This window comes from Giraffa tippelskirchi, chromosome 12 (genome assembly GCF_054371585.1).
Source record: "Giraffa tippelskirchi isolate mGirTip1 chromosome 12, T2T-mGirTip1v1.2.pri, whole genome shotgun sequence".
In the NCBI taxonomy this organism is placed as follows: domain Eukaryota; kingdom Metazoa; phylum Chordata; class Mammalia; order Artiodactyla; family Giraffidae; genus Giraffa; species Giraffa tippelskirchi.
Window position 1 is genome coordinate 59,665,454 of NC_137286.1, and position 27,992 is coordinate 59,693,445.

General features: G+C 44.8%; 1 protein-coding gene across 4 annotated transcripts in view; it reads right to left on the minus strand.

Moving 5' to 3' along the window:
* The window catches only part of ADAMTS17 (ADAM metallopeptidase with thrombospondin type 1 motif 17), a 397,426-nt gene that overhangs the window by 174,336 nt on the left and 195,098 nt on the right, over positions 1 to 27,992 (minus strand). For 3 of the 4 annotated variants that reach the window (XM_081551354.1, XM_081551353.1, XM_081551352.1), the window contains exons 9-10: positions 18,304 to 18,444; positions 16,602 to 16,752 (exon numbers count right to left, since the gene is read on the minus strand). In XM_081551354.1, the coding sequence (XP_081407480.1) occupies positions 16,602 to 16,752; positions 18,304 to 18,444 (292 nt within the window). The remainder of the gene's footprint in view (positions 1 to 16,601; positions 16,753 to 18,303; positions 18,445 to 27,992) is intronic. The other variant, XM_081551355.1, reaches the window with a different exon arrangement.

The following is a 27,992-nucleotide window of genomic DNA, read 5'->3' on the forward strand; positions in this document are numbered from 1 at the left end:
GGACAGAGGAGCTAGGTAGGCTACCGTCCATGGGGTCACAAAGAGTCGGACGTGAGTGAGTGACTTCACTTTCACTTTTTCTGATGGATGAGGACAAGAGGCTTGTGGAAGCTTCCTGATGGGAGGGACTGGCTGATGGGGGAAACCTGGGTATTGCTCTCGTGGGTGGGGCCATGCTCAGTAAACCTTTAATCCAATTTTCTGCTGATGGGTGGGGCTGTGTTCCCTCCCTATAGTTTGACCCCTTCAGGCCAAACTATGGTAGGGGTAATTGAAAAGTCTTGAAAAGGCTTCATCTGTGATCCAAAATCTGATCTATCCTGGAGAATGTTCCATGTGCACTTAAGAAAAAAGTGAAATCTATTGTTTTTAGATGAAATGCCCTGTAGATATCAATTAGGTCTAACTGGTACAATACATCATTTAAAGCCTGTTTTTCCTTATTTTCTACGTGGATGATCTGTCCGTTTGTGTGGGTGGGATATTAAAGCCCCCCACTACTACTGTTTTACTGTTGATTTAATAGATGTTAGCATTTGCCTTATGTATTGAGGTGCTCCGATTTGGGGTGCACATATAATTGTTATATCTTCTTCTTGGATTGATCCCTTGATTATTATGTAGTGTCTTTCTTTGTCTCTTGTAATGGTCTTTAAAGTCTCTTTAATCTGAGCATCGCTACTCCTGCTTTCTTTTGATTTCTATTTACATGGAATATCTTTTTCTAGCCCCTCAATTTCAGTCTGTAAGCATTCCTAGGTTTGAGGTGGGTTTCTTCTGGACAGCATATATAGGGGTCTTGTTTTTGTATCCATTCAGCCAATCTGTGTCTTTTGGTTGGAGGGTTTAGCCAATTTATATTTAAGGTAATTATTGGTATCCTGTTACCATTTACTTTATTGTTTGGGGACTGTTTTCGTAAGCCTCTTCTTTTTGTGTTTCCAGCCTACAGAAGTCCCTTTAACATCTGTTGTAAAGCTGGTTTGTTGATGCTAAATTTTCTTAACTCTTGCTTGTTTGTAAAACTTGGTTTCTCCATCAATTTTGAATGAGATGTTTGCTGGGTAGAGTAATCTTGGTTGTAGGTTTTTCCATTTGATCATTTTAAGTATGTCCTGCCATCTCCTTCTGGCCTGTAGAGTTTCTGTTCAAAGATCAGCCGTTAGCCTTATGGGGACCTGCTTGTATGTTATTTGTTACTTTTCCCTTGGTGCTTTTAACATTTGTTCTTTGCGTTTAATTTTTGTTAGTTTGATTAATATGTGTCTTGGCATGTTTCTCCTTGGGTTTATGTTGTATGGGACTGTCTGGGCTTTATGAGGTTGGGTGGCTATCTCCCTTCTCATTTTAGGGAGGTTGAAAACTTCCAACTATAATTTTCCCAAATATTTTCCCGTGACCTTTCCTTTTGTTTTCTTCTTCTGGGGTTCCTATGATTCTAATGTGTTATGTTTAATGTTGTCTGTTAAACAGTCTCTGAGTCCTCATCACTTTTATTCTTTTTCTCTTTATTTTGTTCTATTTCAGTTATTTCCACCATTCTATCTTCCAGCTCACTTATCCATTCTTCTGCCTCAGTTACTCTGCTGTTAGTTCCCTCCAGTATATTTTTATACTCAGTCATTGCATTGTTCATTGTTGATGGTCTATTCTTTATTCAAGCTCCTTGTTAAGTATTTCTTGCATCTTCTCAATCTGTGCCTCTAGTCTATTTATCCATGCCTCCATTTTATTTTCAAGATTTTGGACCATCTTTACTATCATTACTCTGAATTCCTTTTCAGGAAGATTGTCTACTTCCTCTTCATTTGTTTCATCTTAGGAGTTCTTACCATGTTCCTTCATTAGCTGGATGTTTCTCTGTCTTTTCATCGTGTTTAACTTACAGTGCTTGGAGTCTCCTTTCTGCAGTTTGGAAGGTTGTGGTTCCTCTTCATTGTGGAGTGTGGTTCCCTGGGTGGGGCTGAACCAATGCCTTGTGAAAGTTCCCTGCTTTGGGGGACTTGTGCCTGTGTTCTAAGTGGATGGAGCTAGATCTTGTCTCTCTTAAAGGCAGTACTGTGTCCACTCGTGTGTTTTGGGATGTCTATGGGTTCAGTATGGCTTTGGGCAGCCTGTCTGCTAATGTGCAGGGTTGTGCTCCTGTTTTGCTGAAGGGTTGGTGTGGGGCATTCAGAACTACAGCTTGCTGGCTTTGGGGTGGGGCTTGGTCTTAGTGTTGAAATGGAGGCCACTGTGAGGGCGTTTGTCTATTAATGGTCTATGGAGTATCTAATGCTCTCTTGTGGTCCAAAGTCCTAGCGTGGAGTCTCCTAACTCTGGGCTTCAGGTATGACACCTTACTATAGCATCAAGATTTCACAGGCCACACAGCACAGAAGACATAATGGTGAAATACCTCTCATAATGGTGAACTTTCCTAGTGGCTCAGACAGTAAAGAATTTGCCTGCATTCTTGGAGACCTGGGTTCGATCCCTGGGTCAGGAAGGTCCCCTGGAGAAGAACATGACATCCCACTCCAGTATTCTTGCCTGGAGAATTCCGTGAACAGAATTCCATGAATTCCATGCAGTCTGGTGGGCTGCAGTCCATGGGTTCACAAAGAGTTGGACATGACTGAGTGGCTAATACTTTCACCTCTCAACAGCCAAAATTCATGCCAAGAGAGCCATACACTTATATAGAGAAGGAAAGAAGGTAAAAGAAAAAAAGATAAAGAGTCAAAAGAGAAGACAGCAATCAAGCCAATAATCAAACCTCTAAATGAAAATGGATGGTAAAAATTATTAATAGACTCTCAAAGACACAAAATCAAAAGCAAAAGATCAAAAAAATAAAAAATAAAAAACATGGAAAAATTCAAACTCTCAAAAATAAAAAATCAAATAAAACATCTAAAACAAAAATAAAAAAACATGGAATTTGTTTATAAAATAAGGCTTTTTTCAAAAAAAAAAAGAGGAAAAAGTAGGCTATAAAAAATAAAAATTGAAGGAGCAGAATGAATTGAGGATAATCTCAGAGATCTCTGGACAATATCAAACACACCAACATTCAAATTATAGGGGTCCCAGAAGAATAGAAAAAGAAAGGATATGAGAAAATTTTTGAAGAGATTATACTCGAAAATTTCCCCAATGTGGAAAAGGAAATAGTCAATCAAGTCCAAGAGGCACAAAGAGTCCCATACAGGATAAACCCAAGGAGAAACATTCTGAGACACATACTAATCAAACTAACAAAGATTAAACACAAAGAAAGAATATTAAAAGCAGCAGGGAGAAGCAACAAGTAACATACAAGGGAAACCCTATACGTTTAATAGCTGACCTTTCAGCAGAAACTCTGCAGGCCAGAAGGGAATGGCAGGATATATTTAAAGTACTGAAAGGGAAAAACATAAAACCAAGATTACCCAGCACGTATGTCATTCAAAACTGATGGAGAAATCAAAAGCTTTACAGACAAGCAAAAGTTAAGAGAATTCAATACCATCAAACCACCTTTACAACAAATATTAAAGGGACTTATACAGTCAAGAAATACAAGAGAAGAAAATGATCTACAAAATCAAACCCCAAACAATTAAGAAAATGGCAATAGGAACATATGTATCAATAATTACTTTAAATGTTAATGGATAAAATGCTCCAACCAAAATACACAGATTGGCTGAATGGATACAAAACAAGACCCATACATACGTTGTCTACAAGAAACCTAATTCAGACCGAATGACACATATAGACTGAAAGTGAGAAGATGAAAAAACATTTATCATGCAAATGGGAAGCAAAAGAAAGCTGGAACAGCAATCCTCTTATCAGACAAAATAGGCCTGAAAATAAAGAATATTAGAAGAGATAAGGAAGGACACTAAATAAAGATCAATGGATCAATCCAACAGGAAGACATAACAATTGAAAATATCTATGCATCCAACATAGGAGCACCTCAATACATAAGACAAACACTAACAGACATAAAAGGAGAAATTGACAGTAACACAATAATAATAAGAGACTTCAACACCGCACAGTGTCAGACATGACTGAAGCGACTTAACAGCAGCAGTAGCACACCAACTGACAGATCATGAAAACAAAATTAACAAGGAAACACAAGTCTTAAATGATACATTTAATGAGATGGATCTCACTGATATCTTCAGGACATTGCATCCAAATGCAGAAGAATGCACCTTCTTCTCAAGTGCACATGGAATATTCTCCAGGACAGACCACATCTTTGGTCACAAATCAAACCTCAATAAATTTAAGAAAACTGAAACCATATCAAGCATCTTTTCCAACCACAACGCTATGAGACTAGACATCAATTACAAGAAAAAAACTGTAAAAAACACAAACACATGGAGATTAAACAATACGTTTCTAAATAACCAACAGGTTTCTGAAGAAATCAAAGGGAAATAAAAAAAATCCTAGAAAAAAATGACAATGAAAACATAACTTAAAACCTATGGGATGCAGCAAAAGCAGTTCTAAGAGGGAAGTTTATAGCAATACAATCCTACCTCAAGAAACAAGAAAACATCAAATAGACAACTTAACACCTAATACAACTGGAAAAAGAAGAACAAAAAAACCTCCAAAATTAGGAGAAGGAAAGAAATCTTAAGGATCGGAACAGAAATTGGTGAAAAAGATATGAAAGAAACAATAGTAAAGATTAATAAAACTAAAAGATGGTTATTTGAGAAGATAAAATTGACAAAACTTTAGCTAGACTCATCAAGAAAAAAAGAGAAAAGAATCAAATCAACAAAGCTAGAAATGAAAAAGGAGAGGTTACAACAGACAATGCAGAAATACAAAGGATTATAAGAGACTATTATGAACAACTACATGGCAATAAAATGGATACCCTGGAAGAAATGGACAGATTCTTAGAAAAGTTCATTCTTCCAAGACTGAACAAGAAGAAGTAGAAATTATGAACAACCCAATTACAAGCACTGAAATCGAAGCTGCGATCAAAAAATCTTCCCAAAACAAAAGTCCAGGACCAGATGGCTTCACAGGAGAATTCTATCAAACATTTAGAGAAGAGCTAATGCCTATCCTTCTAAAACTCTTTCAAAAAATTGTAGAGGAAGGAACACTTCCAAACTCATTCTACAAAGCCACCAACACGCCGATACCAAAACCAGACAAAGACAACACAAAAAAAGAAAACTACAGGCCAATATCACTGATGAACATAGATGCAAAAATCCTCAACAAAATTTTAGCAAACAGAATTCAACAACACATTAAAAAGCTCATACATCATGATCAAGTTGGGTTTATTCCAGGGATGAAAGGATTCTTCAATATGCATAAATCAATCAATGTGATACACCATATTAACAAATTGAAAGATAAAGCCCATATGATAATCTCAATAGATGCAGAAAAAGGCTTTGACATAATTCAGCACCCATTTATGATTAAAACTCTTCAAAAAATGGGCATAGAAGGAATCTACCTCAAAATAGTAAAAGCCATATATAAGCCTACAGCAAACATTATTCTCAATGGTGAAAAACTAAAAGCATTCCCCCAAAGATCATGAAAAAGACAAGGGTGTCCACTTTCACCACTATTATTCATCACAGTTTTGGAAGTCCTAGCTACAGCAATCAGAGAAGAAAAAGGAATAAAAGGAATCCAGATCAGAAAGTAGAAGTACAGCTCTCTCTGTTTCTGGATGACATGATAGTGTACATAGAAAACCCTAAAGATACTAGCAGAAAATTACTAGAGCTAATCAGTGAATTTAGCAAAGTCACATGATACAAAATAAATACACAGAAATCACTTGCATTTCTATATCCTAACAATGAAAAATCAGAAAGAGAAATTAAGGAATCAATCCCATTCACCATTGCAACAAATAGAATAAAATATCTAGGAATAAACTTACCTAAGGAGACAAAACAACTGTACACAGAAAATTATAAGACACTGATGAAAGAAATCAAAGACGACATAAAAAGAGAGATATCCCATGTTCCTGGGTAGGAACAATCGATATTGTGAAAATGACTATACTACCAAATGCAATCTACAGATTCAATGTGATCCCTATCAAATTACCAATGGAATTTTTCACAGAACTAGAACAAAAAATTTCACAATTCATATGGAAACACAAAAGACTCCAAATTGCCAAAGCAGTCTTGAGAAAGAAGAATTCAGCTGGAGGAATCAAGCTTCCTGACTTCAGATTATACTACAAAGCTACAGTCATCAAGACAGTATGGTACTGGCACAAAATAGACTTATAGACAAATGGAACAAGAGAGAAAGGCCAGAAATAAACCCATGCACCTATGGGTACCTTATTCTTGACAAAGGAGAAAAGAATATATAATGGGGCAAAGACATCCTCTTCAATAAATGTTGCTGGGAAAACTGGACAGCTACATGTAGAAGAATGAAATTAGAACACTTCCTAACACCATACACAAAAATAAACTCAAAATGGATTAAAGACCTAAATGTAAGACCAGAAACTATAAAACTCTTAAGGGCAAACATAGGCAGAACACTCGATGACATAAATCAAAGCAAGATCCTCTATGACCCACCTCCTAAAGTAATGGAAATAAAAACAAAAGTAAACAAGTGGGACCTGATTAAACTTAAAAGCTTTTGCACAGCAAAGGAAACTATAAGCAAGGTGAGACGACAACCCTCAGAATGGGAGAAAATAATAGCAAATGAAACAACTGACAGAGGATTAATTTCCAAAATACATAAGCAGCTCATATAACTCAATACCAGAAAAGCAAACAATCCAATCCAAAAGTGGTAAAAAGACCTAAACAGACATTTCTCCAAAGAAGACATACAGATGGCTAACAAACACATGAAAAGGTGCTCAACATCACTCATTATTAGAGAAATGCAGATCAAAAATACAATGAGATATCACGTCACACCAGTCAGAATTGCCATCATCAAAAAGTCTACAAACAATAAATGCTGGAGAGGGTGTGGAGAAAAGGGAATGCTCTTGCACTGTTGGTGGGAATGTAAACTGATAGAGCCACTATGGAAGACAGTATGGAGATTCCTTAAATAACTAGGAATAAAACCACCGTATAATCCAGCAATCCCACTCCTAAGCCTATACCCTGAGGAAAGAAAAATTGAAAAAGACACATGTATTCCACTGTTCACTGCAACACTATTTACAATAGCTAGAACAGGGAGGCTACCTAGATGTCCACTGACAGATGAATGGATAAAGAAGTTGTGGTACATACTTATACACAATGGAACATTACTCAGCCATAAAAAGGAATGCATTTGAGTCAGTTCTGATGAGGTGGATGAACCTAAAGCCTATTATACAGAGCGAAATGAGTCAGAAAGAGAAAGATAAATATCATATTCTAATGCACATATATGGAATCTAGAAAAATGGTCCTGAATAATTTATTTACAGGGCAGCAATGGAGAAACAGACATAGAGAATAGACTTACGGACACTGTGAGAGGGGAGGGGAGAGGGTGAGATGTATGGAGAGAGCAGCATGGAAACACATTACCATATGTAAAATAGATAGCCAATGGGAATTTGCTGTATGGCTCAGGAAATTCAAACAGGGGCTCTGTACCAACCTAGAGGGGTGGGATGGGGAGGGAGATGGGAGGGAGGTTCAAAAGGGAGGGGATCTATGTATACCTATGGCTGATTCATGTTGAAGTTTGACAGAAAACAGCAAAATTCTGTAAAGCAATTATCCTTCAATTAAAAAGTAAAGAAATTAAAAAAATTTGAAGGAGTAATAAAGAACCACATCAGGACAGTTTGAGAAGATAAAATATAAAGGGGGAAAAAGAGGGGGGTGCAGAATATATAGAGAGTGGTAGTGAACGGAATGTCCAGGTAATTTCTCTGTTTTCCTGGTCCGGTTGGTTTCCTTGTTCAGAAAGTCCTCCAATATGTCTAGCACGGGTTTTGGGCAGTGTGGGGTCTGCTAAGACTCGGGTCTTGTCTTGGTCCACTTTGTACTTGCTATCAAAGTCTACAGCTGCCCCTAAAGGGCAGTCTCAGGCTAAATGCTGGAATCCAAACCGCTGCAGCCATAAACTCTGGGATGGTTTCCCTTTCTTTCCTTTGCTCATGCAGCCCCTGGTGTCCTGCTTTGGTTCTGGGCCCTCCTTTGCTTTCAAGTCTCTATCCCATGTCTGCTCACTGCCCAGACGCGAGCAGGTGAAAACAGCTGCTTATCCGGGCTCAGCTGCTCAGCTGTGCTGGGGAGAGGACTGTGTTGGTAATGCTCCCTGTGGCAGGGCTGCGCAGGGTGTCTCCCAAGTCTGAGGGGACATACGCTTCCCCAGGGAAGTTGGTCCTGAGTTGCGGGGCCCTTGGCAGGCTTCAGCAATACGTGAACCATGAACTTCCAGATGTTCAAGCTGGTTTTAGAAAAGGCAGAGGAACCAGAGATCAAATTGCCAATATCCGCTGGATCATCGAAAAAGCAAGAGAGCTCCAGAAAAACATCTATTTCTGCTTTATTGACTATGCCAAAGCCTTTGACTGTGTGGATCACAATAAACTGTGGAAAATTCTGAGAGAGATGGGAATACCAGACCATCTGACCTGTCTCTTGAGAAACCTGTATGCAGATGAGGAAGCAACAGTTAGAACTGGACATGGAACAACAGACTGGTTCCAAATAGCAAAAGGAGTACGTCAAGGCTGTATATTGTCACCCTGCTTATTTAACTTATATGCAGAGTACATCATGAGAAACGCTGGGCTGGAAGAAACACAAGCTGGAATCAAGATTGCCGGAAAAAATATCAATAACCTCAGATATGCGGATGACACCACCCTTATGGCAGAAAGTGAAGAAGAACTAAAGAGACTCTTGATGAAAGTGAAAGAGGAGAGTGAAAAAGTTGCCTTAAAGCTCAACGTTCAGAAAACTAAGATCATGGCATCTGGTCCCATCACTTCATGGCAAATAGATGGGGAAACAGTGGAAACAGTGGTTGACTTTATTCTTTGGGGCTCCAAAATCACTGTTGATGGTGATTGCAGCCATGAAATTAAAAGGCGCTTACTCCTTGGAAGGAAGGTTATGGCCAACCTAGATAGCATATTTAAAAGCAGAGACGTTACTTTGCCAACAAAAGTCCGTCTAGTCAAGGCTATGGTTTTTCCAGTGGTCATGTATGGATGTGAGAGTTGGACGGTGAAGAAAGCTGAGTGTTGAAGAACTGATGCTTTTGAACTGTGGTGTTGGAGAAGATTCTTGAGAGTCCCTTGGACTGCAAGGAGATCCAATCAATCCATATTAAAGGAGATCAATCCTGGGTGTTCATTGGAAGGACTGATGTTGAAGCTGAAACTCCAATACTTTGGCCACCTCATGCGAAGAGTTGACTCATTGATAAAGACCCTAATGTTGGGAAGGATTGGGGGTAGGAGGAGAAGGGGACGACAGAGGATGAGATGGTTGGATGGCATCACCGACTCGATGGACATGGGTTTGGGTAGACTCCGGGAGTTGGTGATGGACAGAGAGGCCTGGCGTGCTGCAATTCATGGGGTTGCAAAGAGTCGGACACGACTGAGCGACTGAACTGAAATGAACTGGCAGGCCCAAGCCACTCAGGCTCCCAGCAAGACGTTGGGGGCAACTTACAGCTGCTCACAGCTTGGCGGCCATTGAGATCTCTGGGACTGAGGTCATGGAGGTCCCCTGCCTTCGGCCTCTGGCACCGCGCCTGCCTGTGCCTCTGGGACCACAGACCACAGCCGGCTCTCCCTTTGGCATCTGCATGGGCAGGGTCCCTCGTTCTGTGACGGCACAGAATCAAAGTGCAGCGCTGGAGCCTTCCCGTGGGAGCAATCCTTTGTTTCTGTGATGGACGCAGAGCTTCCCTGGTCTGCCTCTGCCGTGCCATGCTGGCCCCCTGGAGTACCTCCGCGGCAGTTGGCCCGGGCCCTCTCCCTGAGGCCCGGCCCCTGAAGCCTGGGCTCCGCACTCAGCCCCCAGTTACCGTGGGCAGGAGGGAGCGCTGGGGCCAGTTCCCAGGTGGGAAGCGCCGTTTGGTGCGACCCCTGTGGTGAATTTTCTCCGTTTTGCCTTTGGAGCACCTGTCTTGCTGCACTGTCCTCCCCTTAGGGGTCCCAACGCTCCCCCACCGGCCCTGCCTGTGAGGGGGTTTCCAAGGATGTGGAAACCTCCCCTCCTTCAGGACTTCCTCCCCCTGGGGCATGGGGCCCCATCCCCGATACTTTGTCTCCATTTTAGTTTCTATCTTGTGCCCTACCTCACCCCATGAGATTGGTCTGCCTTTCTGGAAGGCTGGAGTCCTCTGCCACCATTCAGAAGATGTTCTGTGGGAGTTCTGTACATGCAGGTGATTTTTTGATATATTTGTGGGGGAGAAGGAGTTTGCCCTGCCCTACTCCTCCACCATCTTGAAGGTCCTCCTTCTATTATTTCTTCAAATATGATTTTAATCCTGTCTCACCTCCTTCAGAACATCAACTGCATATTTCTTAGGCTACCCAAAGTCCCACAGTTCTTTTTGTTTTCAGTCTTTTTTCTCTTTGGGTTTCACTTTGGATAGTTTCAAATGTTTTGTCTTTAGCAGTCATCTCTTTTGCAATTTTCATTTGTGGTCTTTAGCAGTCATCTCTTTTGCAATTTTCATTTGCAAGAAATCTCAAGCAGGGTATCTTTCAACTTAAACATAGTTTTCATTTCTAGAAGTCCCAGTAGGATCTTTTCCATATCTTCCATATCTCTGCTTAACACGTTCAATCTTTGTGCTATATTCATGAACCTGCAATATGGTTATAAGTATTGTTTTAATATGATTCTGTACTAATTCTATCACCTGTGTCATTTCTAGGTCAGTTTTGACGGATTTTCTACTCATTATGGATGTATTTTCCTTCTCCTTTGAAGGCCTGGTGATTTCTTATTTGATGCTAGACACTGTGAATGTTATTTTACTAAGTGTTGGTTTTGTATTTCTATGAATGTTTCTGAGCTTTGTTCTAGGACTTGGCTAAGTTACTTGGAAACAGCTTGACCCTTTCAGATTTTGCTTTAAAGGTTTATTGGGTGGGACCAGGTCAGCATTTAGTGTGGGGTTAGTTTTGCCAACGCTACTGACACAGCGCCCTTCTGTGTCCTCTACCTGCTGCCCCTGTGCACCTCAGAGATTTTCAGAGATTGCTCCCTCTAATACTTTCAGAGGGCTCTTTTCTTGGCTGTGGGTAGTTTCTCACACACGTGTTTCTCAGCACTAAGCTGAAGATTCGTGCAGATCCTGGGGCAGACCTCTGAGCTTCTCTCTGTCATGTGGTTTCGTCTGTGATACTCTGCTCTGTGAATCCTAGCTGCCCCAGCCTCCTAGGACTCCTGGCTCTGTTTCTTCAACTCATGAAGACTGCCGCTTCTTCACAGCCCACCCTCCCTGTGCCACAGCCTGGAGACTGCCCAGGCAGTAAGCCAGGACAGTCTCATTTGTTTCATATCTCCCAGGGATCATGGTCCTTCCTTGCTTGATGGCCACTGTCTTGAAAACCATTGTTTCATATATTGTGTCTGATTTCTTAGTTGCTACAGGTGAGAAGATAAATCTGGTCCCTGACACTCCATCTTCACCAAAGGCAGATGTCAGGATGATAAATTTAAAGGCAATGTTGGGACCTTGATCATTTCATTACATGATATCCATTTCAATCCTCAAGGGCATTTAAGAATAATAATGGTTATAAAGATCAATTTGGCTTTGGATTATAAGACCTTGCTGGTTGGTGCTGAATGTCACTGGAGTTTTACATAATGCTTAAATTTTCATGGCCCTGAGGAATTCAATACAGAGAAGTGCTGATCCTGGAGTTGTACACAGATAGGTTAGATCTGTGCTCCCCACCACCCACCCAAGACAGGAACCAGGGTTATCCAGAAAGGTAACAGCAACATCGTATCAGATCAAATGATTGGGTGCTTATTTTGTGATAGACCCAGTTCTCAGCACCTTACATATATTAAGTCACCAGAAGTCTCAGATTTTAACAATGATTTTCATTAATGCCCAGAGAGAGATGGCCACTAAGAAGCAGGCTGCAGTCCCTCACTACCAGGTTTGTACTGTCCTGGGAGGAAGCCACAGCCCACAGACATTTGACAGAGTCTCACATGTATGTTGGGGAACTAGATGGATCAATGTGGACTCGGGCTTAGAGAGCCAATTCACTATATGAGGAGGCCTGTAAGGGTTTCTTCCTCACCTGTGAGCTTGTCTACAGTTTCATCAGTGGTTGGGTTAAGCCACGTAAGAACTTAAATCTACTGTTAGGGTCATGAATGGATCTCAGAACAACATATACTTGTTGAACACCTACTGTGTTCCAGGTACTGACCAAGGCAGTTGGAAAATAATAGTGTGGAAAAGTAAGATTCTTGTCCTGGAAGGATTTAAAAGCTAGAAGAGGGAGATTATCAAAACAATAGAAAACAATAGTCATGCAGACACCCCTGGTGGTCCAGTGGTTAAGAATCCGCCCTGCAATGCAGGGGACGCAGGTTTAGTCCCTTGACGGGGAAGACCCACATGCCGCAGAGCAACTATGTCTGTGCGGCAGACCAACTGAATCTGCACCCCACAACTAGAGGCCTTCCCACCACATGGCATAACTAGACCGGATGCAGCTAAATAAATAAATATTAAAAAAATAGTCATGTGAATTATAATGGGCAAATTACGTAGCATGTTAAAAGGTAAGTTTATAAAAGCAGTGTTTTCTTTCCCTTAGGGGATCAGGAGATCTGGGTACTACAAAGGTGACAGGGGGAGTTACCAGATGGTAACTTTATATAGGGCAGGAAATGGCAACCCACTCCAGTATTCTTGCCTGGAGAATCCCAGGGATGGGGGAGCCTGGTGGGCTGCTGTCTATGGGGCCGCACAGAGTCAGACACGACTGAAGCAACTTAGCAGCAGCAGCAGGCTTCCCTGAGAAGGTTACATCTGAGCAAACAAACGAACTCAAAATGAGGGGCTCAGCCACGTGGACAACTGGGAGAAGAGCGTCCAGGCAGGGGAAACAGCAAGAAGCACAGTGCGTCCCCGCCGGGAGCAGGCCTTTTGGGCTTGAGGGAGAGCAGGAAGGCAAGCAGAACCGGACCAGAGTAGGTGAAAGGGAGATAACAAGGGGCTGAGGATCAGGAGGAAGGGGAGGGGCTCACCCCAGCACAGAGTCAGTTTTGCAGGAAGAAAGGAACAGTTCAATATGTGTGCCTGTCACACTGAACATCAACTGAAACAGATCTCCAAGTGCACAAACGAGCAAAACACTGGTCAAGTGAGCCTTAGCACCCCACAGGGTGGCGCCTGGGGCTCGCCAACGATGTACCCCAGCCAGGTGCAGCATTCCCCCAGGCCTGGGGCCCAGCAGGCAACTGCCTGTCTCCTCCGCCAGCACATTTTTGGCATTAGGATGACCTCTCCTCCAGCGTGAGAAGTTACTGCTTTCTAACTGGTAGAGTCGCGCCGAAGGAGGCCTTGTGCTTAGGACGGTCGGCACCAGCTAAGGCTGACGCCCAGCCGGCTGAGCTCGTGGAAGCACCTCCACGCCCCTAAGGAGTCGCTCCTGCTGAGACAAGCTAGGGCCTGGCACCTGGGCACCTCTGCTGCAGTGCTTGCACCTGGACAAACGTCTCCTCGAACAACAAAATACAAAAAGTATGAGGGACTAAAAATAACCGCATATACGCGGCAGCTGGAGCATATTGGTCAGCAAGATACAGAACGTTAAAGAAAAACCCCAAACAAAACCCAACCCACTTCTGAAGAGCCAGGAGCAAACACAGGGTGATGAGAACAAAATCAGGGCACTGCACATGCCCCTGCAGCCAGCACTGCCTAAGGGGTGGGCAAATCACCTGAACCACCCCTCCAGCCCAACCCCTGGACACACTGCTCGCTCCATATAAGGAACCCTCAGGAAGCGAGCAAGCATGGGAACCTGTTACTTGCTCCCACTGCTGCAGCAGGGGCCCCAATAAAGCCTTGCCTGAATTTCTTGTCTGGCCTCTGATTGATTTCTATTGATTAAAGAGGCCAAGAACTCTGGTCAGTAACACTGCTAGGATTTGGAGAGAAAAATGCCAGTTTTGTTTTGGAATTGGCGGAATTCTCAGAGAGAAGGTAAGCAGGAAAGCATATTTCGTGGTTCTTGGTGAGCTGCAGGAATAAAGGCTCAGGTGCATTGTAACTTACAAAGCAAAACGCTCTTACTTCATGTAGCCATATTTTGAGCTTCAAGAGAGAAGCTAAGCTGATCATGACTTGCTGACCTCTCACTGTCCTTTTCCAGCAAAAAGATGCCAACGAAAAAAATAAAATACCAAGTCACCTTCCTCTCCTTTAGAATCTGGTTTTGAATCAACAGAGCCTGCCTTTTCTCCTGCAGTAATAGTCACATCTGAGCTTGCTCTCTAGCCCATCCCTTTCTGGCTGAGCGACCTTGGTCCATTACCTAGCCTCTCTCAGCCTCTGTTTTCTTATCTGTGAAGTGGGGTTCAAAGCTCCTGCCCTTGTGGGGTGCAGTCAGGGTGTCATGTGACAATGCAAGAAAGAGTCTAGCCTAGGGGATCATGAGCCTCCAGGAGTTGTACACCCTTCCTCCCATCACTACTGACCCAACTGGTATGCAACAGTCTGGCTCCTAGAAGCCAGTATCCCGGGGCAGCCTCTGTCCAGCTCCCACCTGTCAATCCTGCTCACCCGTGGGGCCAGTTCAGCCTGGTCTGCGGGGCAGGGAATACTCCACAGTAGGCAGAGTGGCCACGGTATGTCCACTGCCTCAGCTGGGAGCTTCCCTCTTCTCCCCCTTGGGTGCCCGGGCACTCCTACCCTTCTTGAATCCTCGGTGGCCTACTCTAGGATACCATGCACACAGATCTCCTGCTGCCACCGCACCATCAAAGGGCCCTCTAGAACCTGCCCTCTCCAGGGGTTCTGTGCCATCACAAACTTTAAGGGATTGAAGGTTGGGGCAGGCAAAGAGGATGCCTCTTGGCCAGTATATGGTACCTGAACAGTCAAGCCTTAACATCAAGGCAGATGGTGAGTGCCAGACACAGTGGCAGACCACTGGGGTTGATCAGATACTGGGACTGGTCCCATCTTCCCAGGGAGGTGTCCTTCAACCCAGCCATGGCTGCATGTGAAGTGGGAGACAGCTTCCTGTTACCAGGGCCTGGAAGGGACCCTTGCTGACACCTCCACAGGGGAATGGGAGAGAAAGATTCTAGGCAACCCTGCGGATAAATGCCCTTTGAGGAAAGAGCTAGCAGGAGGCACCAGCCTGGTTGTGAGGCACAGCCCTTTTCCGCACCCTAAACAATGGCAGGCAGTGTCCCACCTGCAGATCCACCCAGATTTCCTGAACCAATTCACACACAGCCAGGAAATGCCCCAGAGGCAGCAGCCTGCCTCCCGGACCTGCTGCGCAGGTGGGGATCGATCCCGCCCGGGGTCTCATTCTGAAGGCGCAGTCCCGGCCTATCCGTTGTCTTGGAGTTGCTCCCATCCTGAGTTCTTGCTCTGGGCACCTGCCCAGCCCTGCAGGCTGCCTCCCTCAGACTAGATACTGCCCTGAGCTCCAGGCCAACTGCCGCTGGGTGGCTCCTGAGTCCCACTCATCCCGAGCTGGTCCTCCTGCCCCATGATGACTCTGGCTCTGCCCCCTTCCTGAGTCAGCTGCCAACTTTCGGCTGCACCGCAGGCTGCTCAGGCTTCCCCAGGGACCCTGGCACAGAGACTGCCTGCCCCAGGGCCCGGCACATCCTTCTTGGCATACTTCCACCCACAGAAGTGGCCACGCTATCAGCAGCATGGTGAGAAAGTGTGTGCTCTGGGAGTGAACAGACTTGAGTCAAATCCTTCCTCTACTCACTTCCTGGCCAAGCCATTCTGAATGATCAGTTCACCCCTGAGGCTTGGTGTTACCATCTATACCCTGGGGAGAGTAACCTGGGGAGTCTGTGGTAATCGTTAACTGGGATCAGGCATGTTGGAAGCTTTAGGGCAAAACCTGTGGGCAATGCTCAGAAAATGGTAACATTTTAATGGGGTTATTAACACTATTAGCATATAATCAATTTATCTTTCGCTAAATGCTCTCCGTATGACACCCTCCAACATCCAGTAGTTTTTAGCTCTCCTCTCTGTGAGGATTTGGTATCAGGCAACACTGCATCACCTCCAAGAGGAACAGACTCACTAACTTTCTTCTTAGTGTCTTAATATTACCATGTCTTAATATTACAAAGAAAGAAAGACCTCTGGATTAAAAAACAAAACAAAATAAAATATTAGGCTCTTGGTGACAGCAGTAACTCTGAACCATCCCCTTGCAAAGCTGCCTATGTGAGAGAGTATGTGTGTGCATGTGTGACTCACACTGGGTGCTCCGTGCATGCATGTATGCATATACATGTATACGTGTGTGTGTGTGTGTGTGTGTGGAATGTAAATACCTGTATCCACCAACAGAAGCCAGCTGCTCCTTCCCGAGCCAGCCCTCCCCTCCCGAGGCGGCTTACCTCCATGTTTCTGCAGAAGGTGGCATTGGTGCCAAAGAGGATCTGGCACTGCTCATTGGCACTGTAGTGCATGCCTGGCAGCTTGTGGGGCAGGCGCACCGCGTGCTGGCTCCTGGGGTCTGTGACCAGCAAGCAGGTGCTGACTTTCGACCTGAAACAGCCAAGAGGACAGTCAGTTTGCAAAGGTACCTCCCAGGTTTTTGTTCTACTCTGCCAGTAACTAAGCAGCAGGACCCTCCAAGTTATTTATGGGGAGATGACCAAGCACCGGACACAGGGACGACACCTTTTGCTCTTTTCCAGATAGCTGAATGCAGATCTTTACTCTGGAGGCCACGAGAGCTGGGCAGCAAGAAGTAGCCAGGGCATATCACTCACATAGCAATGTATTTTTTGGGGGGAGTCTGACAGCTTTCTTGGATGAAAATGCTTTTGAAATAGATTGCTATGATATGTTCTCAGAATGAATCAAGAAAAAATTGGAGTTAGGGTTATTTTGCTTCTAAATAAATAAGCAAACAATCAAGCAAGCAGGCTTATTTCCAATTCTGCAGACTTTCTTAGGGGCGGGGTCTGTCAGGTTCTGGACACTGGCTAGTCCAGGTGCCCTACCTGGCCATGAGAGCTGGCTGCTAGCACACTGCACAAGACTTAAGAATTTCAACCAGGACAGAAATGTTCAGAGATGTTGAGAACAGCTCTGAAAAACAACTGGGGGGGGTGGTGGTGGTGGTATGGCTGTGGCTCCTTTAGGAGTTAAATGCTTGAATGTTTTTATTTTTCAATTCCTAAAACAAGGCAGATGGCAGGAAAAAGAAAACCCAGCCTCTTGCCAAGATGCTTGAAGAAAAGAGTTGCATGCCCGCAATACACACAGGCTGACAATATTAAAACTAACAAGGCCGTTTTTAAGCCCTTAGTTTCCCAGCTACAGGAACCATCATAAAAGAAGACCCAGGATGAGGGCAGAAGCCAGAGTGACCCCTCTGATCCTCCTGCCTGAGCTGATTGAGCACTCCGTGGTGTTACAGGACTATAAAGCTCTGTGTACAGCAGAGACTCAGTGACCCCTTCCATCTCTGTGGGGGGTACAGATGATGCAATTAAGTGGTGAAGCAATCGGGGTCTGCCTGTCAAACCTATAAGTTCAGCCCTGAGGTCCTGACACTAAGGGATGCCCATAGTACTTGAGCACAGACTCTATTTGACAAAGGTCTGACATCAGATAGCTAATTCTTCCACTGAAATCTGAGAACGGAGTAAGGCAGACACATTCTGGAAAGAAAGCGGCTATGAGATAAACCCATCCTAGCCCCACGCGTGAGGAAGGTAAGCAAGCCCTCCTCCCAGCAGATGGACTTCCATCCAGGGAAGCAGCCTGAGCTTTGGGGAAGCACCCAGTTCTACAGCAGCCAGGGGCACCACGAGGGTGGTGCCCACTCATGGTCAAAATAATACAGAGAAGTGCAATGGAACCTTGCCAAGATATGGTCGCTGCATTGACATTTCCATTGATAAAATCTGTGATCACCAGCAGGGTGGCCAACGTCATACCAGACACACACCTAGAAGGAAGTCCCTCCAGCTGAACTGTAAGAGATTCACTTCTGCTCCTACTGGCTGATACCCCGACTACTGTGCTTTAGGAAGCATTCTAGTACTTTCTATTGTACTGATGGTACAGAACAATGTGAGGACTTACTTGAGGAAGTTCTCGAGGTCATCTCGACTGCAGGAGGACCAGGAGAGGTCGCTGGGGTTCCGGCCTTTCACCCACTCTCCCGACATGATGTGGGACCTGCCAGCGCAGGAGGAGTGGTCATCGTCGTGGTTCATCCCCAAGCTGCCCGAGGGAGAGGGGGAGAGGACGCTCATTACAGGCTTCTCATCTCCTGGTCCGGATGCCAGCACCCTATGTCCACCTAGATCACAGCTCAATCACACACAGTAGCACAGGAGATGCCTGCTTCCCTGCCATTCTCAGAGCAGACCGCGAGCCACAAGCTTAAAAAGAAAGATTGAGGGTGATGACTCGCTTACTCAGTGAGCAGTGAACTAACCAACCATGTAACCAACAGCATTCACCTAACAAATGGATAGTAAATGAGTGAAGCAGTTATATTAAAGTGCAATATTAGAGCTCTTCTGATGGTTAGACTTGCTTTTCCACACTAACATATCCTAGTGTGATGTTTCAGGATCTCACTGCCTGCAGAGAAGTCACTATGCTAAGGGCTGGTGCCAGCCAAGACTCTGACTTACGAAAACTCATGAACACTCATGGCTCTTGATTCACATCACTATACCTGGGTCCACCAAGATCATACCTATCTCCTTCCCCACCCGGTTATCTGGAAGACAACAGGATGCTGATCTAGATGAGGGAGGCTGACTGTAATGTAAGCGGAACAATGATCTCAGTTCACAAACAGGCTGCCAGTGAGGGGAAGCCGAAAAACAACACCCGTGATCAGATGGCCCACCGTCTGCTGACCCGTGACCTCCAGGGAAGAGATTCACTGTGCATAAGGGTTGCTCACTCTTTGTCAACAGCCCCGTGGGAAACACAAACGCGCACATTCCTTCAAACATATTTAAGAGCAGTTTCTCAAGTGCCAGACACGGCCTAGAAAGAGAACAGACCATGGGGCACAAAAAGCCATCAAGTCAGCCTGGGAGACGAGATGGACCCAGAGACGACTATGCCAGGAGGTGCTAAACGCGCCGCTGCAGCCTGATTTCTCCAAGTTCTCCTCCCACGCCTCCGACCATCTTTCACCAGTTCCTCTGTGTTCTCGCTCCACACACTCCAGGACCACTCCGTGCTCCTGTACAGAGAGGCTTCCTTGGCCACCCCCACAGGAAACTGGGGCGCTGACCCCGCTCCGCTCCCTGGAACAACAGGGCCTGGCACTCGAGCTCCTGCTCCAGCTGAGCAGGGCCCCCTCTGGTCATCCAGCGGGTCGGGCATGCATACCAAAGGTGAACTGAATTTATACTCAAGCCTATTTATAATAATACTTGTTATTTCAATCAATACATGTGGTTACATGTTATGTTAACCAGTGTAATACGAGCATAAAAGTAAAGTTTTCATAAAAAGCAATTTAGCGAGAAGCTAAACTAGGCTGCTGCCAAGCTGGGTGTGGGCAAGACAACGGTAAAAGTTGAGGCAAAAATCATAAAAATCTGCCCTTAGACGGCTTCACAAGGGTCTTTCAAGGTTTGCTGAATCTAAAAAAAGAAAAAAAAAAAAAAAAGACACTGAACTCAAGCTCATCACACTATAGTTGTGGTTTCTGTGAGGAAGGTGATGGGAAGCCCAGTCAGCTTCCCTCAGAGAAACGGCTTTTGCCCCCACCACAAAATTGGTGACAAAATGAACGTTTTCATTACTGAAGTCAAAACAAAATGGCCAAATGTTTAAGAACCTAAGTATAATTTCTTTGCATTTCCCCTCTTGACCCAGTTTTTCGGTTAATGGCTCAGCTGACCAACCACTACCCTGCTATCCTGTCAGACAGGAAGGTTTCTGCGGTGCCGCCTACACATTGGCGCCCCCTTCCCCTCAGTCCAGGCCTCTCCTGTCAAACCTCTCCCTGAAAAATGCCCGCTCCTGGCATTTCCCATGGGCTCTTCCACCCCACCGGGTGCTCTCAGCGCAGCTTTCCATCCCATCCTGTCCACCCACAACTGACACAGAGCAAGCACTCTATAAATATTTATTAAGTGCATTAACTATTTGATGCAGCAGAAAACATCAAAAAATTGGAGCATCCACATCCACAGTAGCCTGTGCTGGCCTAGGGCGGCAGCCTGCTCAATAGAACAATGAAAACTGCCTCTGGGTAGATGCAATCTTGCTTTCCTGCCTAGATGCCAGGAATCCATCCAATTAGGGTTAAGTAGAGAACCTAGATATTCAGATACATCTGACCAAAAAGAAAGTTTTTTCAATGGTTTTACTCAGGTTTTTACTTTTTTTTCCTGCTTGTATCTGTGGCTGAGCTGATAAAGAATCTGCCTGCAATGAGGGAGACCCGGGTTGGGAAGATCCCTTGGAGAAGGGAAAGGCTACCCACTCCAGTATTCTGGCCTGGAGAATTCCACGGACTATATAGTCCATGGGGTCACAAAGAGTCGGACACGACTGAGTGACTTTCACTTCACTTTTCATACCTTTATCTACACACACACACACATATAAATCCATCTCTTTGTTTCAGGAAAGATAGGAACTGACTGCAAAAGATATTAAGTCACCTTAAATTTGATTTAGGGTTTGATATGATATCTATAAATAAAACGAGTGCTAGGACTTTCAAATGGGTAGATCTGAAAATGTTGATGGCTTCCAGGGAACTCTGGTGTAGAGGTTACAGAAATACAAGGTCTCATGAAAAAGTGGCTGCAAACTCCATCACTAAGGACAAAGTGTAGGCACAGAACTTGTGGCAGGTCAAACTGTGTCACCGCCCCCCTGGAGAATCCAATCCCAGGGAGACTCACCCAGAATCCTAACCCCCTCCCACATCCCAAGCTGGGACGTCCTGAGCGGCCCCCAGGCGCTCCTTGCCGGTTGGGGAACCGCAGTCGGAGGGAAGCCAAGCCCTGGCAGAGTGGCTTCTCCGCATCTGGAGAAATGCTTCGCTTGTGACTTACTCCCAACTCTCTCCCCCGTGGTCAAGCTGCTTGTAAAATCAAAGAGGTTCTTTCGCCCATATGCCAGACTCTGCTGGCCAGAGAGCCTGGTCTCTCTGGAGACAAAACTCTGTCCACCAGAGTCAGCTCAGAAAAGTTGACTGTGCCCTTGACACCCGTATGCCCACAGGGCATTGTGTTAGTGGTTCATGCTGCCAGCCCCCAGAGAGGGACTTCCCTAAGGAATGTTCTAGTCAGCAGGATCAGCCAGAAGTGCCGTTCTCGGGTTTCTGGCGCTGGTCTCGAATACAGATGGTGCTGGATCAGGTTTAAAATGTTCAAATGCTAACTAAGAGCCTCACAAACTGAGGAACTCGCATTTAGGTGGGAGTTTTGATATTTGAGGTCTACATAAACTACAGCTTAGGCTATTTTTAGTTTAAGTTAAAGATCACCTGACTGAAGAAATTTCATGTTATTTTAGGTTGATGTCTGTCGTAACATTATATTTAACAGAACATGTAGCATTAAGCACACATAGCAACTTTAACCCTAAGTGACTGAGATTAAGGACACAGACGGGCCTCATGTCACATGTGGTCCAGATTTATCAAACACAATGACTTCATGGCCTTGAGCAGACTTTATCTTAAGACAAAAGAACATGGTACCTCCAAATCTGCTTCAGGAAATCCAATATATACCATGTGAGAATTCTCAAAGGCAATGCACCCCCTTTGCTAGATTCACTGAAATCCTGGAAGGCGCAGGAGATACTAGGTGTTCTGGGGCTGGTACCTGCGCCATTGTGGAAACTTCAGTTTTGCCTGGTTCAGAGCCTGTCCCTTGGACGCGTGGGTATTTTGATGTTAGGTTTGTGACCTGAGCTGCCTCCCTTTATAGTACTCTTGGCTGGGTTTGTGAAATAAGTGCTTGGGCGGAATGAAAGACCCCAAAAAGGCTCCCATGAGGGCAGTCTCTCCAGGGAAGAGGTTGAGACTGGCTTGAGTCCTGCGTCAGTTGTCCCCGGGGAGCACTGCCTGCCAGTCCCTTTTCAATAAATGTTTACTGACTTTGAAACAACAGGAAAGGCCCACAGCAGTTTCTAGGAGATCATTACTGTTGCTTAATAAAATAATAATAAACACCTCCAACATTACTCTAGACGGGAAATTCTTTACTACCACTACTTACTTGCCAAGAACCAGACTACCCTCAACCTAAAGCTACTCAGAAACTTTACTTTCAAGGATTAAAAGTCACCAGGGGTACCAGGCTGCACTCATTTATACAGGTTGAACAACAGGGTTGATTGTCATGATCATTAATAACCCCATTTATAGGGAACACAGCATCCATATTCTCTCACCTCAGAGAAGTTGTTTTTATTTTTATATAGGAAACTGAGCTCATCAACTTGCAGAGACTCAGGAACACTGCAACTACCCGAGGTAGACCTATGGCCTCCACCCTAGGTCACCAGAATACAAATAATCCCAAAACACCATGGCGTTCTGAACCACTAATGGATAAAGAATAACCAAACTAGTGTTGACATTACGTGCATTTAGCTAAAATGGATAACAGCATAGTAGGTGAAAATGGATAAGGAACATCATAGTATATAGTACATATCTCTCTTAGCTAACCAGAGTACTGAAATCAAGAAAGCACTGATGTTCTTGGGTTTACGTAGATGGGATTTTGATGTCAGGTACGTGAGTCACATCTGGCTTTCCCTCAAAGTAGTCTTGCCTAGGATTTGCATGTGTGAGTGTATAAACATATACATAAACCCACACATACAAGATCCATTTCAAATGGGCTTTAAACTTTTAATTCAAGTAATTGGGATGAAAGACAGAAAAAGAGAAAGAAAAAGAAAACAAAGCTCAGGCAATTCTATCCCCTACTCGGGTTAATGAGTGTGCATATGTGCATACAAGTGCACGCATGCATGTGACCATGCACCCTTGGGAGGACAGAAGGGAGCCGGCCATCTGCCCTTCTCTCAGGGTCTGGAGGCCTCTCTCCGTGAGCACAGCATCACTCTGACGGTGACTTTGATGTTTCACGAAACAAATTTTTTCACCCAACAAGGGCACAAGCTGTGGAGTCTTGATGCATAAAGTTCAAATTTTGTTTGATGCTCAGAGAAGCAGTTGTCGCTTCCAACAGTGTTGGGAAGACTGGGGTGATGAACTTAAGAGAGGCTGTGTCCGGTGTCTGACCTGGCCCTTCCAAAGTGATTTTCAAAGATAATTCTGATGAACTATTTTCACCTTTCATCCTTATTTCAGAACCTAACTCTGCACAACATGCAGCAACACAGGGCTATTATTTTACTTTCAATTTACATCACCACTGTATCTCTACAGCCTCTAGATAGAACAGGGAAAGGAGTAACCATGTCATTCCCCTCCTTCTTGATGAGCACCTTTAGGGGCTACACAACTGGAGTCATCTGCTTGAGGTCACACGCCAGGTCAATCTCAAAACTACCGCTCTGGGCCCTGTGAACAGCAGCAGACAGCACGCCTCTCATGGCCGAGGCTTGCCCTGCTCAACCCCTCCTCTCCCCACGCACCCTGCCCCTGACTCTGCTTGAACATCTATACACATGCTCTGATTTTCTAATAGTTTTGATGAAAATATATAAATAGTCAAAGAGGGTGGTATGAAACCCCCCTTCTCACATAGAAGTGGAGTGCTGTATTTGAAAGGGCCTGGCTTGGTGTCAGACTGACCTGGATGAAAATTCCAGCTTTGCCTCGAGAGAGCAGTGTTAACCCTCTGAGCCCTTCCTGGTCTGTGACTGAACAGGATCATGGTACTCAATGTCATCCATTCATTATTCAAAAAATATGGCTCACATGCTATGACCAGACACTGTGCCAGGGGCTGACATGGGCCACGCCCCTGCTTCCATGGAGTTTACATTCTGAAGAAATAGAGATGAGGGTTATATGGGCCAGCAGACACCAAGGAGCCTGGTGAGTAGTGGGCTCTGTAGGACAGGAGAGTCTTGCTGCTTCTAAGCACATGCCCGAGTGAAGGAAGGCTGGCTGCACCCAAGCTGCAAACTCAGGTGCCCTCAGAGAGCTCTGAGTTAAGGAGGGAGCTGAGAGAGGCCACAAACAAGGGAAGGGAGGCTCATGGCCAACGAAATGGTATCTTCCCGATCCTATGCCTTTATTTATTTTTTTTAAAATAAATTTATTTATTTTAGTTGGGGGCTAATTACTTTACAATATTGTAATAGTTTTTGCCATACATTGACATGAATCAGCCATGGGTTTACATGTGTTCCCCTTCCTGGACCCCCCACCCACCTCCCTCCCCATCCCATCCCTCTGGGTCATCCCATTGCCCTGGCCCTGAGCATTTGTCTCATGCATCGAACATGGAATGGTGTTCTGTTTCACATCCTATGCCTTTAAATTCCATTTCTCTTCGGCAACAAGCTAACTGAATAGAACTGCCTGCTCTGGCCAGCGCGGCCCAGGAACGGAGGGAATGGGACCCCCGAACAGAGGCTTCACAGAAGTCAGAGCAGCCCAACTGTTCGTGACAGGTGGTCACCCCGTCCAGACGGCCGGGAGGACAATCACAGTCCACACCACGCACTGCCTTCAGAGGAAGGGGCTGCTGGTGATGGCCTGTGGCACAGCCCTGGTTTCTCGTCTCCCAGCAGCAGGCCACACTCCTGTTCAGCTACCAGTGCATCCAGCAGCCGGGGCTGGTGAAGACCTGAGGGACACAGGCCCCGGGGCTGCAGCTGGGTCCTCTCAGCAAGAAGCTGTCTTGGCCCAGACAGCTCCTACTGGCTCACCAGCCCCTAGACAAAGGTGGTCGGGACACAGTGAGACGGTAGCGTCCTCCTCTGCTCCACTGGCTCCCAGGGCAGGCTGGGCACGTAGCAGGGCTCAGTTAATAGCTGTGCAATGATATAGGCACACTAGCGCCTAGGTCGACACAGCAGCCTACCAGCACACAGAACACAGGCGACCTTTGACGCCCCTTCCCCCACGGTCTCATTGGCATGCCTCATTGGCATGAGGGGATGGCCCCCAATGTGAACACACACACAAACCAGCAGCACCTCCTCAGGGGGCTCCTGGCCTCTTCCCATGACACCTCCACTGCTCAGAGCATTCCAACAGCCCATCCAGAGCCAATGAATGCAAACGTCTGTGTTGTCACGTTCACAGACTTGGAAGTCAAATGACATTTGCAAATTTTACCAAAAAAAATCCATACAGCCAAGTTGGTTTCTGACCTGGGAAAATATACTATAGATGTGTGGAGGGGGTGTCTGAAGCTATTTCCAGGTAGAAATTCCAAAGAAGTTTAGAATGATGGCTACATCGACAAAATAAGAAAATAGCCTCCTAAGGTGAGTGAATATTTCAGTGGGGACCATACTGATTCAGATGAAAAGGTTGTAGAGTATAAAGAAAAAACTGCCTCTACCAAGGCATAAGAAATAAGTCAATTCTCCTTCTCTCCTTTCTTTAGTCTTTTTGGAGAACTTTACTCTTCCATATAATTTTGGTTTATCAAGTTTCATAAGAAGTCCTTTCAGTTTGGGATTCATCCAGCCTGGCATCTTGCATGATATAATCTGCATAGAAATTATAAGCAGGGTGGCGATATACAGCCTTGTCGTACTCCTTTCCCAATTTTGAAGTAGTCAGTGGTTCCACGCCCGGTTCTAACTGCTGTTTCTCGCTCCACATACAGGTTTCTCAGGAGACAGGTAAAGTGGTCTGGTGCTTCCATCTCTTTAAGAATTTTCCATAGTCTGCTGTGATCCAAACAGTCAAAGACTTCACTGTAGTCAATGAAGCAGAGAATGTTTTTCTGGAACTCCATTGCTTTCTCCATGACCCAACAAATGTTGGCAATTTTATCTCTGGTTCTTCTTTGAAACCCAGCTTGTACATCTGGAATGTCTCAGTTCATGTACTGCTGAAGCCTAGCTTGAAGGCTTTTTGAGCATATTTTCAAGCATATGTTGCTGTTCATTTGCTCAGTTGTGTTCAACTGTTTACAACCCCATGGACTGCAGCACGCCAGGCTTCCCTGTCCTCCACTATCTCCTGGAGTTTGCTCAAATTCATGTCCGTTGAGTCGGTGATGTCATCTAACCACCTCATCCTCTGTCGCCCCCTTATCTGCTGCTAAGTCGCTTCAGTCGTGTCCGACTCTGTGCGACCCCATACATGGCAGCCCACCAGGCTCCGCCATTCCTGGGATTCTCCAGGCAAGAATACCAGAGTGGGTTGCCATTTCCTTCTCCAATTTTTCCCAACATCAGGGTCTTTTCCAGTGAGTCGCCACTTTGCATCAGGTGGCCAAAATATTGGAGTTTCAGTTTCAGCAATAGTCCTTCCAATCAATCAGGGTTGATTTCCTTTAAGATTGACTAGTTTGATCTCCTTGCTGTTCAAGGGACTCTCAGGAGTCTTCTCTAACACCACAGTTTGAAAGAATCACTCTTTGGCACTCAACCTCCTTTATGGTCCAACTCTTAAATCCATATATGACTGCTAGAAAAGCCATAGCTTTGACTATATGGACTTTTGTTGGCAAAGGGATGTCTCCACTTTTTAACACACTGTCTAGGTTTCTCAAAGCTTTTCTTCCAAGGAGCAAGTGTCCTTGAATTTCATGGCTGTAGTTACCATCCTAAGTGATTTTGGAGCCCAAGAAAATAAAGTTCTGTCACTGCTTTCATTTTTTCCCCATCTATTTGCCATGAAGTGATGGGATTGGATGCCACGGTCTTAGTTTTTGAATGTTCAGTTTTAAGCCAGCTACTTCACTCTCCTCTTTCACCTTCATCAAGAGGCGCTTTACTTCCTCGTTGCTTTCTGCCATTAGGGTAGTGAGACTATTGATAATTCTCCCATCAATCTTGATTCCAGCTTGTGCTTCATCCAGCCTGGCATTCTGCATGATGTACTCTGTATAGAAGTTAAATAAGCAGGGTGAAAATATACAGCCTTGATGTACTCCTTTCCCAATTTTGAACCAGTCCATTGTTCCATGTCCAGTTCTAACTGTCGCTTCTTGACCTGCATATAGATTTCTCAGCAGGCAGGTAAGATGGTCTGGTATTCACATCTCTTTAAGAATTTTCCAGTCTGTTGTGATTCACACAGTCAAAGGCTTTAGAATAGTCAGTGAAGCAGATGTAGATGTTTTTCTGGAACACCCTTGCTTTTGATGTGATCCAATGGGTGTTGGCAATTTATTTCTGGTTCCTCTGCCTTTTTTAAATCCAGCTTGAACATTTGGGAGTTCTCAGTTTACGCACTGCTGAAGCCTAGCTTGGAGAATTTTGAGCATTACCTTGCTAGCGTGTGAAATGAGAGTAACTGTGCGGTAGTTTGAGCATTCTTTGCCATTGCCCTTCTTTGGGATTGAAACAAAAACTGACCTTTTCAAGTCCTGTGTCCACTGCTGAGTTTGCCCATCTTTGCATGAAATTTTCCCTTGGTATTTCTAATTTTCCTGAAGAGATCTCCAGTCTTTCCCATTCTATTATTTTCCTCTATTTCTTTGCAATGTTCACTTAAGAAGGCTTTCTTATTTCTCTTTGGCATTCTTTGGAACTCGGCATTCAGATGGGCGTATCTTTCCTTTTCTCCTTTGCCTTTCACTTCTCTTCTTCGCCCAGTTATTTGTGAGGCCTCCTCAGATAATCATTTTGCTTTGCTCCCTTTCTTTTTCCTGGGGATAGTT